This window comes from Dermacentor silvarum, chromosome 2 (assembly GCF_013339745.2).
Source record: "Dermacentor silvarum isolate Dsil-2018 chromosome 2, BIME_Dsil_1.4, whole genome shotgun sequence".
NCBI lineage: Eukaryota > Metazoa > Arthropoda > Arachnida > Ixodida > Ixodidae > Dermacentor > Dermacentor silvarum.
The window spans coordinates 108,268,448-108,282,843 of record NC_051155.1 but is presented as its reverse complement, the minus strand read 5'-3'; the positions used below and the strand labels follow the sequence as shown (position 1 = coordinate 108,282,843).

General features: G+C 45.0%; 1 protein-coding gene across 1 annotated transcript in view; it reads left to right on the top strand.

The window, feature by feature from the left end:
* LOC119441677 (uncharacterized) overlaps window positions 1-4,282 on the top strand; it is a 35,454-nt gene extending 31,172 nt beyond the window's left edge. Inside the window, 3 exon segments of the mRNA XM_049661517.1 lie at window positions 657-814; window positions 816-930; window positions 4,121-4,282. Coding sequence (XP_049517474.1) covers window positions 657-814; window positions 816-930; window positions 4,121-4,248 — 401 coding nt within the window. The 3' untranslated portion in view covers window positions 4,249-4,282.
* Window positions 4,283-14,396: the final 10,114 nt, after the last annotated feature.

Here is a 14,396-nt window from a genome sequence, read left to right as displayed (position 1 = left end):
TGTGCAACTCATATTTTTATTTATTTGCCTGTGAAGCCCGTCCAGGAAGCAATATGACCAGGTAATTTCTCAATCAGCATCATGTGCCTCTGCCCAGCTCTGTCCGTGTAAGTGGCATTCCTAGAGTGCGGAGCGAGCTGTCAAGTCGGAGCACTATTGCGACGACGAGGAAGTACTTTTTTTTTACCCTTCAATATTTTCCGAAATGAAGTGCTGCTCCACGCACATTGTTGCTCGTGTTGACAGCACGGCATAATGACAGTGGCGGTACAGCTTTTCCAATTTCATTACGGCGATGTTACTGAATGCCGGTGAAGACATGAATCTGACGCGAACTAAACTGACGCAGTGGTGAAAGTTACTTCGCATTGTTGTCTGAAAGCATATCTTACAACAAAAGCTTGAAGGAACAAAAGCCGAGAAAGTTGAGACAGAACAAAGAACTCAAGTTTTGTGTTTGCTTTCTCATCTTTTGTTTTTTCGCGCTGGACCTAAGGTGCATCGAGAACACAAGCACTAGCTTTACTGACATTCTGTGCTAACATTGTCCGCATAATTCTGGAACAGTTCGCTGTACCATTTGCTTAATACAAGCTTTTTTATCGCCGTTTGGAAGATGCATGCCTCTGTTCAACAACAACATTTTTTCGGTACAGGAGATGCCGGTTACTACGACGAATATGGCAGGGTGTACATTGTACAGCGGCTGAAGGAAATGATCAAGTGCATGGACACTCAGGTGGTGCCCGCTGAACTAGAGGAGCTGCTCTATGAAGAGCACTCGGAGTACATCTCCGAGGTTGTCGTAGTGGGTACTGCCACATCCTGAATACGGACAGGCACCGGCTGCGGTAGTAGTGCTCAAGCAGCCAAGTACCAACGAACATCAGGCTCATGACATTGCCCAGAAGATCAAAGCAACGATTTCAGGTTGGTGCCATACGGTACAGTGCGCTACGAAGTTTTTTAAAATTACGGTATCTCTACAACAAGTACGTCACATGGAGTGCAGCCCTGGATGTTTAGAAAACAGTGCTAACGCACAGCATTTTGCGCACCAGCTACTTAAGGCCACTCGACTTCGCGCCACTTATGGCGTGAAATAATCATCGTTTCGAATGTCCTCCATTTATTTGGGTTTCATCGCATTACACAGATAAGGAATTTTGCTAATAGCAGTGATTGTTGTTTACAACACGGCAACCACTTCGTCTGATTTGAAAGTGCATTTACACATGCAATGGACAGTCTTAAAATGGTTCTTGGGCAGATTACCCACACAAACCAAATTTAATAATATTCTCTAATTTATGGAAACAAGAGCCACTGGATTTGTCTCTACAGTCGAACCGGATATATCGAACCCACCTATAACGAATTATTGCGTATATCGAACAGCTGTAAAATATCCTTGAAAATCCCATGCTTATCGATAGGGCTGGTGCACCCGTTCACTCGCACATTCGATATATCGAACGTGGCGCCACGCCGAGGACTTCAAAGTGCACTTCTTTGTAGACGTTGACGTCTTCTGGCACCTGGAGGTGAAGAGAATGAGCAGTCAATTGATCCGTGTAGGCTGTATGTGCAGTCAGTTGAGCCCCGTCGAGCTGTTCGGCTAGCCCACGAGCTACCTGGAATGTGAACATTCCTTCTTTCCGATTTTGGTGGCGTCATCGTGTGGGTGAGTCGCAAGCGATGGCCGCTGCAAGTGTAAAGAAAAGAATCAACTTGAACTTTGCAATCAAGCTGAAAGTGATCCAGCAATTTCTTGCATGTAAATAAAGTGTGCTCGCTTTTTTTTTCCGAGTCACCTGCAGTAAGTTAGCGGCCCTTGGACGCACCAGTCGGTAAGCCACCGTTTGCGTCAGGGCCTATTATTTTATATATCGAATTACTATATATCGAAAATTTTTGTGATACCTTTCTGATTCTATATATCCGGGTTCGGCTGTATTCGTTTCCTTACTAACACCCTTTCCACCACAAATACAGAAGATAAATTTTCCTTTCTCGGCTATCCGTGATAGCAGTTTATCCGTGACGCAAAGTTTTACAATACTTTGCGTCCTGATAAGAGGTTTGTCGGACCGGCCTGCGGTATCGCCAGTATAAGCCATACCAAATGCATCCACCGACACCCCAGAATTCACGCTTTGCTTGAGACTAGAATTCGCTTTCCACAGCAATCGCCTCCGTTTGATCAGACAAAGGCCAGCCTTGCAGCAGGGCTTAGAATAAATCAGAAAATGCCTTATAAGAAGAGCAAAAGTTAGCACGCAGAAATAAGCACTTTTAAGACACAGTTGAAAATACAACAATAGCACAGTTCGTATTGTATGAAGGGAGAGGAAAAAAAAAACTATTACGAAGAGAAAGATTGCGATTCATGTTTTAAGTGCTGCTTGTTGAACAAAAGTTTATTCCGCCCCTCAGAGAGTCAAGGCCCGCCCGACTTAGACAATAGAACTAAATTAAGAAATTCTGGTCTTAGTTGTGCTTTTCATAGTTTTGACTTGTATCTTCTGCGTCAAAACATGAACGTGGCTATTGTTTCGCCGTGACTTCTATGTGCGGGAGGTAGCAAACGTTTGGCACTAGGAGCGAATGTCTTGCAAATATGCTCATTATTATCTTGATGCATTAGAAAGCGAGATTAGCTTTTTCATGGCGGCGAAGGGGTTAACTCCTCATTCACATTAAGGCGCTTGCTGCGAACTCCTATATATAGAGAAGCCTTCTCTATCGCGCAGTAATATAACACTGAGTACTACTTTCGCGATCTGCTCGCCGAAACTATGTTGCAACATATTCTGACTACTGTCATACTGTCAACATACTGACTTTCTCGTCAATTTTCCTCGTGTAATACCTGCACCAGGGGCATTTGAGAAATAAATAAATAAATAAATAAATAAATAAATAATAAATAAATAAATAAATAAATAAATAAATAAATAAATAAATAAATAAATAAATAAATAAATAAATAAATAAATAAATAAATAAATTTATCTCATAGTCCGTGATGGAGGATTGTTGGGAAGCTACTGAATCGAGTGTCAGTACATGTTGTGGTACCCAATTTGGGGGCACATTATCCAAAGTGTTGCTAGTCGCGGATATCGGATACATGGACAAGGCGCCTATTTAGCGCCTGGTTTAAATTCAGTAGTTGTAGTTGGTGTCGGTGTAGAAAAATTATTATCAAGGTATTAAGAATTTGACTGTGCGATGCCTTGGCGGCATCTTTCTTTAGTATGTTATAGTACCTGTAGAAGTTGAAGCACAAAGTCGTTTGGCGTGTCCGGCGCTTACCGTTCCTATACCGCATGCAACAGCACGACCACCTGAGTCAATCGTCTAAAGGAGGCAAATAATCAAACTTTATAGTAAATACAATAGTACATACTTGCACATAAGAGAGTACGAAAAAAAAAGTCCCAAGGGTATAAACCGCAGGCGGGATCTCCTATATTAATAAAATTGAAAAGTGATACAGTGCACCAATAACAAAGATTAAAATCCGTATAATGCTAGCTACAAGAACACGACCAACCTTTTGAGTAGCTGGCAGGAAAATTCTGAAACACACAATTTCAGTTAAAGGAACAAAGCATTTACTGCATGTCGTAAACTGCGACTGATTTCTCATGGAAAGTTGCACCGTATGTTTGTGGACTTTTTATTTTAGCAAAAGAAAGGTTAAACTATGGCGAAACAGAGGGGAACGAAAGTGCTCGTGTTGTTCATCGCCTTCTTGCCCTGCCGTGTGCTTCGCGCTAGTTTAACCTTGTTAATGTTGTACTTGCTAGCTCAAACATCTACCATTATGCAGCTATTTATATTAATGTGACTCAAGCTGTGTGCTTGCCGTTATTACAGCTACGTGTAACACTGAGAAATCATCCATACATAATTTCGTAATTATGATGTTGCCATCGTCGACTGCCGAAGCAGGTACGTTTCACCGCGCCGTAGTCACAAAAAAGTGGAATTGGTCGGCGCTGATGAATTTCTCGTAGAATGAATTTGAGCATTGAGCAACCACCTCTCTGCGTAAAAAAAAAAAATAACGCTGTGAAATTGTACTACAGCGTTTACCTTTTATTCTCGGCAGATAACTTGGCTGTGAACAAGCGCCTTTACGGAGGCGTGTTTTTCATGGAGACACTGCCGAAGACTGGAACGGGAAAAGTCAAGCGAAGTTGCCTGGTCGAAGAGTGCGCCCGTACAATGGTGCCTTGAAGTTATTGCATCGTAAGCCTAAGGGCGGCGCAATAAATTTGACGACGTTCGTTCTGACAAATTTAGTTTGCAATAATTATTTCATATATTTTCGTTAAAGGTGAGCGTGTGGTTCGAGTCCTTCGCATGAAGCACAGACCGCAGCCGGTAATTGTTGCTCTCCCGGGGCTGTTTCCCGATTAGCTTCCTTTTAATTCCTGCAATAATTTATTCACTACCGTGAATCATGCCTGCAGCAAAATACGCTGACGATACAGCACGTATGCAAAATTTTTACAGCCATGGCAAAAGTATATTCTTTGAAAGTTGAAGACTTTTATTCAAAAAGATAAGATGTAGAGATTGTCGTCAGCCTTCCAACTAAATCGGAACAGCGAACACTTTAGAATCGGAACTATATCTCTAAATAATGTAAGCCCGATAACAACATAGGTGTGATCATTGTTAGGCGTTACACAATTTTAGACCCTGAGCTGAATTTTTCAAGGAGGCGGACATTACTTGCTTCAGCAACTGAAACATATATTCAGCTAAAAAAAGATTGGCAGCCCTCCCGTCCTGCGATCGGGAATGTCCAGCGAAGCTGTATCAAACACCACACATGGTCGAGCATTGTATTCACGCTGTTATTCTGGTGTCTTTAATTTCCGTCGTCTACCCATGGCAGTCTTAGAATGCACTGAATGAGTTGCTAGACGGGTCTCTTTTATATATAAAAAGCGTGGTGACGTCACTAAGTATATATATATATATATATATATCTTATCTATAACTATATCTTATATTGTTACTATTACATTTCCAGGTTATTTCTTCTGCTTTCGTGTTTCTCGTGTTTTGCCCTTTTTTTGTGTGGCATGACCAGGTCTTGGTGCCTTTCCTTTCTCTCTCTCTTTTGCATGTTCAACTTAACATGACAGGCGTGTCCGTCAATCATGTATGTCAAACACGCTTAACAGCGACCTTGTCAATGAAATGTCCACTGCAGCTGTTGACGGCAATGCGCCGGGCAGCGTCGTCAATCATGTAAAAGCGCGTGTAATGGGGAGCGTGACAAAGGCGTGTCCACTGCCACAAAGGACAAGCACTCGTCGTGCAAAACCCCGTTACCAACAAGTAATCTCCCTGCCATTGGCTCTCTCCCTGGGATTTTTATTTATTTAATTATTTTTTTGTTTGCTCTCTCTATTTCTCCTTTCTTACTTTTTTTGGCGCCTTCTTTCTCTACCTGAAGATATAAAAAGACTGTTGCAAGAATTTCCCGTATCCCTTGAAAAAGGTCGGTCCACCAACCCCGAAACTGTTGGGTAAATAAACATAAGATAACCGCGAAGTTGTGCTTCAGATTTTTCTATATATATATATTCTAAAGGGGTGTCCTGGTCTGGGCTGGTTGGTACATCATTAGGACGGGAACAAACAGCGCAAGTACGGGACGACGTGAGTAGACTGACAAGGCGCTGAACTAAGAAGCACTGGTTTATTGCTGGGAAATCAATATATGCAATACACTGTTTCAGCGTAGAAGGCCAGAAAAATACACTGTTTCTGCTCCAGGAAGGGAATGCGCGCGTCGTCAGAGCAGGTTAAGATGTTTTTGACAAGTAGTTAATCTCGCAGCTATGCAGTGAAACAGAGGGTACGCTGACGCAGGCGTTTCCGTGCGAAGGAATGCAACACGCTTCCCAAATCTCGCGTGCTTTTTGTTCTGTATATCTACCTAGTATTGTGCAATCCTGTCTTCGTCAACATTGCTGGATATAGAACCAACGGCCGAAAATCCTGTCCTGTGACGCATTGGGATACACACAGGGACGGCCTAATAAGTGAATCATCTGGAGACCTGTTCGCGGACATGCTACGTAGCAAGAGATTCGCTACCGCTGAGCTGAAGCTACACGACCACTTCCCTGCTCCGGATCTAAAGCTAAAAAATCTATGCGCTGCTCGTAGAAGAGCGGAACGGAGGCTGATGAGGACGAAGGGCGCCCCACCAATAAAGACAGTATATAACAGAATTAACGCGGTGATTCGACATTACACGAGGAAACTAAGAAGAGATCAATGGGCAGCATTTTGTGCAAGCCTATCGGTCTTCATGCCAGTTCCAAGGATATGGCGGGACGTCAATAACCTTGCTGGAAACATTCGACCAAACAAGCCCTTTGAAGCCCTAGCATTTAAGTTAGGCAAGACGCTCGCTTGTCTTGCGAATGCCTTTGTCCAAGTATACTCTTCTGGAAGGTCAGCCGGCACAACCAACCTGCCTCCGCCGCTATCGTCGTCTGTGATGGATGCTCCTTTTACACTGAGAGAGTTGGAACTATCTATGAGCAGCCTCCGACGTCGCTGTGCGGTGGGACCTGACCGTATCAGTAACCAGATGCTGACGAACCTACCGATTGAGCAACGACGTGACTTGCTGGCATTGCTTAACAAAGTGTGGGCCAGAGGGGATATCCAACATTTATGGAAGGTAGCATGGGTGGTACCGGTTCTGAAGCCTGGAAAGAATCCTGCAGCTCTGGACTCATACAGACCGGTATCGCTGACCTCCTGTGCAGCGAAGCTAATGGAGAAGATGGCGTGTACAAGACTCATTTGGTATGTCGAGCAGGGTCGAAAATTACCGCCGTGCATGACTGGGTTTCGCCAGCGTCTAATCGCTCAAGACAATGTGCTAGACCTGCTAAGTCACATAGAACATTAAAGTGCGGATAGCCTGTCGACACTTGCTGTTTTTATTAATGTTTCCAAGGCTTACGACTAGGTGTCTCCAACAGCCATCATCAGCCAGTTACAAGTTATAGGCCTCACGGGTCATCTCTTGCACTTCATACATACGTTTATCAATGATCGCCACATCAGAGTCCGTCTTGGTAACACTTTGAGCGATGAAATAGATATATTTCGCGGCGTGCCACAGGGGAGTGTTTTATCTCCCTTATTGTTTAACATCGCCATGGCTAGCTTCCCAAGAGTACTAAACCATCGAACACCAGTGAATATATCTATATATGCCGATGATATCTGCATATGGGTCTCCGGCTACCAGCATCGGCGCCTCGCACGAATAGGCCAAGGAGCAGTAAATGCCATTCAGGGCCACTTGGCAACGCTTGGACTATTACTATCAGCAGAGAAATCATCATTCGTACGATTTCCTGGAGTTAAAAGAAAATGTACACGCTTGAAGCTGAATATGGATGGATACCACATTCGACAAGTCACCAACGTCCGATTTCTTGGCGTTACCTTGGACCACAGGCTACTCTGGCGCCGCGCTGTTGACCACGTTGTGGCATCATCGTCACAAAGGCTACATGTGCTCAAGTGAGTCGCTGGCATACGCTGGGGCAACCACCCGACGTCGATGCTACGGCTACATACAGCGTTGGTTACCAGTGGGATCCTATACCAGCTACCCCCGATGTCACCCTCAGATAGCCAATACGAGCACTTAGAAGCCATCCAAAGAAAAGGTATTCGACTTTGCCTTGGAGTCCCTCAGCCAACGTCGAACAAGAAAGTGCTCTACGAAGCTGAGTCACGCCGTCTGCGATTTCAGGCTTCCCAGACTCTCATGATCGAGTTACTACGATTGAGTGAGTCTACGTCCGGCAAAGCCCTGTTAAGACGTATAAGTAACAGGCCGCGCTCACATTTTTATGCAGAACTGAACACACTTCGCGTCTTAGGATTGCGCTGCTCGAGACAGAGGGAAAAAATAGAACCGCCCTGGACATTCGAGGACATCACATGTGACTTAAGTATTCCACGATTGCAGTCAAAGAGCTGCATTTCATCTGCAGAAGCCAAGTCACTAGTCCTGGAACATTTGCACACGACTTACCAGAACCACCTACAAGTTTACACTGATGGCTCTCTCAAAGTAGACGAAGACCGCTGTGCTGCTGCATTCTGCATTCCCTCTTTGAGATATACATGGTCTGGTCGTCTGGACTGTATGGCCTCGTCGACAGTTGCGGAAGGCGTAGCAATAACTTCTGCTCTGCGCAAACTGAAGACTCTGCCTTCGCAGAATGTTGTTATCCTTACGGACTCAAAGACCACGTTACAACAACTATACCGCGGTCTGCAATCTATCAAGTTCCCCGCAATTCACTAGCCCTTACGAAAGAACCCAAGAACAAAGGCTTCACGGTAAAGTTTCAGTGTATTCCCTCCCACATTGGTATGACTGGCAACGAAAAAGCTGATGCGCTTGCATACGCAGCGCTCTATCATCCTCCCACAGTCAATGCTCCAAAGAGTAATCAAGTGAAAAAATCGGACATTCGAAATCACTTGCGTCGCTTTGGGTTCCACCACATATGCCCTGCGTAACCAAGAGATTTCATGGAGAGGAAGCCTCACTTTTATATCAAATCAGGACAGGATCTGCTAATACACCGGCCTGGCTATTTGAGACGGGACGAATCAATTCTCCGAACTGTACGGCATGTGACGAGACAGGAGATATTGAACACTTTCTGTGGTCGTGCCTGCAATTCCAAGTTGAAAGGGACGTTCTCCTGGGGGTCATCTATAGCCCGCACAGAAACTTCAAGTCTCCTTATGGAATTCCAAAGAGGGACTGATTTGCTGGACATATGGTGAAACCCTTCAGCGATATTGTAAGAGACGCTAAGGCGGAGCAATTGCCAGCCTTGATCGCCAGGATAAACCCGCCTGTTGGTATACAATCCACCACCACCACCACCACCACCACCATATCAAAGAGAGGTTTGAATATCGGCGTGTTCATTATCGGCCATGGGCAGGTGCGACCCGGCAAAACTGGATCGCACCTGCCCTTTCACTAAACCTCGTGAGGCTGCGTACCGCAGTATGATAACACGCGGTTGCTAGGATAGAGCCAGGATGCCTTGGCTCCAGAATTGCACGGAAGCCTTTCACATAAAGAAAAAAAAGGTGGCTGAAAGTTTTTTGCGAACCAAATGTTTTCAAACAGGCCGCCTTGTGTGATTGCAAGCTAAATAGCATTTCAATAAACGCGATGTCCAGGCGGATTGATTTTGAACATAAGGCCATATTTCATAAACTACAGCACATTGCGGCAGGACGTTGTCTTATATTCATTTTATTTTGTCTTATTGTACCCTCAAGACCAAGTATAATTTGTGAAAGCGAGCATTGGGAAAACACCTACGACGGATAGAAAGTGGCGGAAGCTCCAAAGAGTTTTTTATTTAAGTTACGCTTGCTGTACAACTATAAATGCAATAAATAAAACCGTCGGCGTTGTTCTGAGCTTCTTCAAGTGATCTTAGAGATGTTGAATAAAGCTGAATTGAATGGAATTCAATAAGGGTTTCAGAATGCAGATACCAGATGGAAAAAACCTATCTTATTTTATTCCTAATTAACATCTTGTATAAAATTGACTTTAATAACGAAGTAGCAGAAGATAACTATAGGCGAATATAACCTAGCATGCGATTACTACAGTCCATTACGTTAACGACGTGTAAAGACCAGAAAGTGTCGAGGCTATGCCGACGCCCGAGTACACCCTTAACCCTTTAACTGGCAAGATAGGAAAGACTTGACCTAGAAGGGCTTTATTGCTTTATTTCTTCTTCGTTGCTCAAATACATACCAATTGAAATAATAACCAGTTTCTCTTAAAACTAAGCGAGATCGAGTAGGTCAAAATTATTGTTGACCAGGTGGGGAAAGGTAAATGTATGGTCCAAAACTAGTTTCTGGCACTTGCTATGGCAAGGTTAATTGTGTTCTTGAGATGTAGCTTTATGGAGTTAGGAAATTAGAGCTTGCTTAAAAACGGGTAAAAAATTCGTATTGGCAAGAATATGACCCCCACGTGCGTTAAGAAGATAACGACGAAGCATTGAGATTTTGTGACCAATACATCTGCTGCTGCACACGCTCGACATTTGAGTGAATACCACTGTTGAGGACGTAATTATATAAAGGTAAATTGAAAGGCACACACTAATATGTGGATTTGTTTAGTTCTTGCAGATACTTTAGTTCGGTCAACAATATTGTTGAGCTACCAGTTAAAGGCTTAATCAAGTCCTGGTTAACGCAAGTCCTATAGGAGAGACGCTTCAAAATTCCGAACTCACGCCTAAAGAGGTCATGGGAAAGGAGCTAGCCGTGACATGTGTGAAGAAAAAAAAAAGGTCTACAATCCACGCTGTGAAGGTGATTAGACAGCGAGGCTGTTAACAACTAAAACGGTTACCCATTGCCTTGTGACGTAGCTTGAAATTCTTCACATGGCGATATTCAAATGCATTTTAGTTAATTATTAGCCTAAGACGCTTCAACGGCCTGCGACTTTGCTAAAAAAGCATTATGAGGTTTTACGTTCCAAAGCCACGATCTGATTATGAGGCACGCCGTAGTGGGGGTCTCTGGGTTAATTTGGACCACCTGGGGTTCCTTAACGTGCACCTAAATCTAAGTACGCGGGTGTTTTCGCATTTCACCCCCATCGAAATGCGGCCGCCGTGGCCGAGCTTCGATCTCGTCCTTAGCAGCCCAACACCAGAACCACTAAGCAACCACGGCGTTTCTTTTTCTTAGTCCTAGCAAATTACCTGCTGTTCAATGACGTTTTTCGTAAGAAAATTCTGTTTATGTGCTCAGCGGAGGATATGTGTTATCGGCAAAATTTTTGTGTGTGTTTTCGCTGAAATGGCCGCTAGAATATTGAGGCATCGGTTGTTACAGGTTATAAACATCAAACATCATGCCATTATTACATGGTGCTAACGTGACGACGTGTCCCGTCTGAGAGGACACTGCACCGCCGCGGATCATCCGTCGCGATTTCCTCCATTCCCACGTTCTCCGTCTGGCGGTAGACATGACCTAAGGGCCGGTGCTTTGATCACATCGTGAGGAATTATCAGTGGATCTCCCACCAGAGGATTCGCTGGGGTAGCCGCGGAGAACAAAAGCACCCCTTTAGTCTTCCACATCTAGATTTAGCGCCGAAATGGCCATTAGAAATGATGCATTCTGTTCCTATAGGCTGTGCAGATGATTACGCCACAGAACATATGTCAAAATTTCCTTCATTCCCACGTTCTCCGTTTGGCGCTAGACATGACGGAAATGCCGGTTACGAATTGAGTTTAACACATATGCACGTTTCTTTATGGCAGGTAATGTAGAATGAGGTACCCCTGCTATATGTAAATCACATTTCTGCTGACTCAGGATATTGATCAACGGCAGCGTACACAGAAAGGCAGTCACAGCGCAGGCACATAAAAGTATGGATGCGGTCAGTAGACCATTTGCACCTGGCATGCTACCAAGCCGCGGCTGGCTCTGCCATCACTCATCATGAAGCGGGAGTGGTGAGTGGGGGGGGGGGGGGTAGGTACGAATGCAGCTACCCATGACACAGCATATACGTTATATATCACCATGCTAAACTCGTGACATAAACGCCTGTGGCACACTTTGAAGAAAACAACCAGTTCCCTCAAGTTGATCTTAAACCTGTACTTTTGCTGTTGACATAGAAGCGCCGATTACACTTGCCACATTTTACCTTTCTTATGCAATTTTTTGCTACGTGATGCTCCAGGGTCACATTTTACCTTTCTTATGCAATTTTTTGCTACGTGATGCTCCAGGGTACAACGGAAGCAGGGACGTGCACCTAGAAGGCGTTTTTTTTCTTTTCCTCGAGAGGAATTGTCGAGTCGCACTGCTCTGTACAATGGGTCGTTGATTCACAGAAAAAGCAGTTCTTTTTTGACGAACGTGTTTAGTGGATTAGGTCAAAGACTGTGTGGTTGAGCGTTGACGGCACGGCAGTTTCGTTAAGGATAAAGGTCACGATGTGGATGTCGCGGTAGTGCCAAATTTTTTATCTTTGCTCTTCAACGCGTCCTCTAGTAAAGAATGATGCCGGACTGCTCGTTCTCGAGAGTCCATTTCTGTTCGAATAAAAAGCAGCAAAGACTAAATGCTCGTCTTCTGTTGCTGGGTATGCTGCGCTTGTTCGCCAGTGCTTCCAACTCCTCCCCTTTCCTCCGAACTCTGGCGCGCGATGGTCTTGTTGAAATCGAGGACAATATTGTGAGGAAGCGATTGCAGGAGAATGGGGTAGACCATTGAAGAATAATTATCTTCCGACACCCCGAGAGTCTTGACGGCACGTGTTTGGGACTGCACAGTGTCGTAAAGGCTTCGAAGTCCACGAAGGTCATTGGGGGATTGAACGGGTTGCAAGTCGATGAGTCGCTGCATGTGATACTGAATGATAAAGTCGTCCTTAGCAAAGCGCCGCTTTAGAATGTCCAGGGCATCGCTGTAGCAGCTTGCAGTTGCTGGAAGTCCCACGATCGCCAATGCCGCGTCGCCGGTCAAGACTGAGCGTAGATAGGTGAACTTGTCGACGTCGGTGAGGCAACCGTTTTTGTGGATCACTTGGTTGAACTGTTCCCAAAAAGGCGGCGACATTGATGGCCGACCATCGAACTTAATAAGTTCGATCTTCAGAAGATGAACACCGGGTTGCTGACGGGTTCGTTTGACGTCGACAGTGACGTACGGTTAAGTGATTCATGAATCTGACGTATACGGTATTTGAGCTTCGCGGACGTCGCGGTGGCTCGATCTCTGCAGTCGACAACCCGATCAAACTCTCCTTCAGCTTCCGTGGTAGACAGCAGAGGTACGATGTCGGAGTCAGTTGCCCTCAAGTCGGTGTGAAGATGATTGAGGCGCTCGCTAAGGATGCAAAGCTGCTCTTCCGTAACACTGTCTTGACTAAGCGTTGATTCGATGTCGTTAATAAGCCGTGTTAGCTGCGCTCTCTCGGCTTTGCGCTTGAGCTTGAGCGATTCCATGCTTTTGACTCTGCGGTGAGCAGCCAAAGGTCGGTACGATGAATCGGTAGGCAGGAATGCGATTACCTTGGTACCATCGATGTGGTTCGCTGTTCCGATAGGTTTCGGCACCACTTGAAGGAAATCAAGCCTCCCGTTGCATATAAAAAGGGGGTTATTAGGAATAAACCGTAAAACAACTCCGTGGTTAGCTGCTGTTGCGCGTGGTGCGAAGCACGAGCGCTTCGTCCTCTTCTTCGTCGCTCTTGTTCCAACAGAGGTAACATGGACTTCTTCAGTGTCACTGTCTACTATGAGCCTCACACTATGTGAAATGCATAACAGTGTTGCAGTGGTGATCAAAGTTTATAGATAGATCTATAAACGTTGGTGATGATAGTGTCATAGTTCTCTAGAAGTCATTAATATGTAGGCAGCCTTCGTTCCACATTGCTTGCATTTCACATGCCGAGAGGCCAAGCGTTGCAATGCATGTTTTCAATGACCAGTAACATATGCAGGAAGGCAATTGCTTTCAACTTCTTGAACAATACGTTTTTTCTGGCAGAGGAATGCAGGTGGTTAACTCAGAATTACTTTCTATGGTAGCAGTGGAAGTGTAGGCCGAGGCGTTCTCTGTGTATTCTAAAACATGTGTTGTAGCATCGCGGTGCAATGGTTTGCAATGAAGTTGCAGTAATTTTGTCTTTATAATGCGCTGGTGACGTGTAGTGCTTAAATAGGTAGTCCTTTTAAAGCGAAGCTGTTATAGGCTACGTTCCAGGAGTTGGCGTCCGGCGGAAGTAGATAGACTGGAAGTAGATCAGCAATTTCAGATGTGTCGCGCCACCCTGTGGCGTCGTATGAAAACGTCGGGATAACGTCATTTTTAAACTTCGGGATCGCAAAAAACTTGTGCACAATACCGCGCTTTTCGCAGGAAGTTATGTTCGCTTCTGCATTACGTGACGTAGCTCACCCTCACGACCATGTAAGCACGTCAGCGCTAGTACGCGGGCTGCGATTGGCGTATCGGTCTTGAAAAAAAAAGTTGTCGCAGTTTCACCTGAAAGGTGAAGCATCAATTGCGATAGCAAATTTGAAGAGAGCTATACGGAGTAATGATAGCAGCTTTATCAGCTGTATAAACTTGGACATGCAGCAGCACCGGCAACACGCAGAACTGTTGTCGACGCCGTCGGCGTTTTGCCCGCGTTCGCTCAAAATGCGTGCGGCGTTGGTGACTGTTGCCGGAGCCTCTGATTTAAATAGGCACTTGGTGCCGCAGCTAAACGTCGCCTCCTT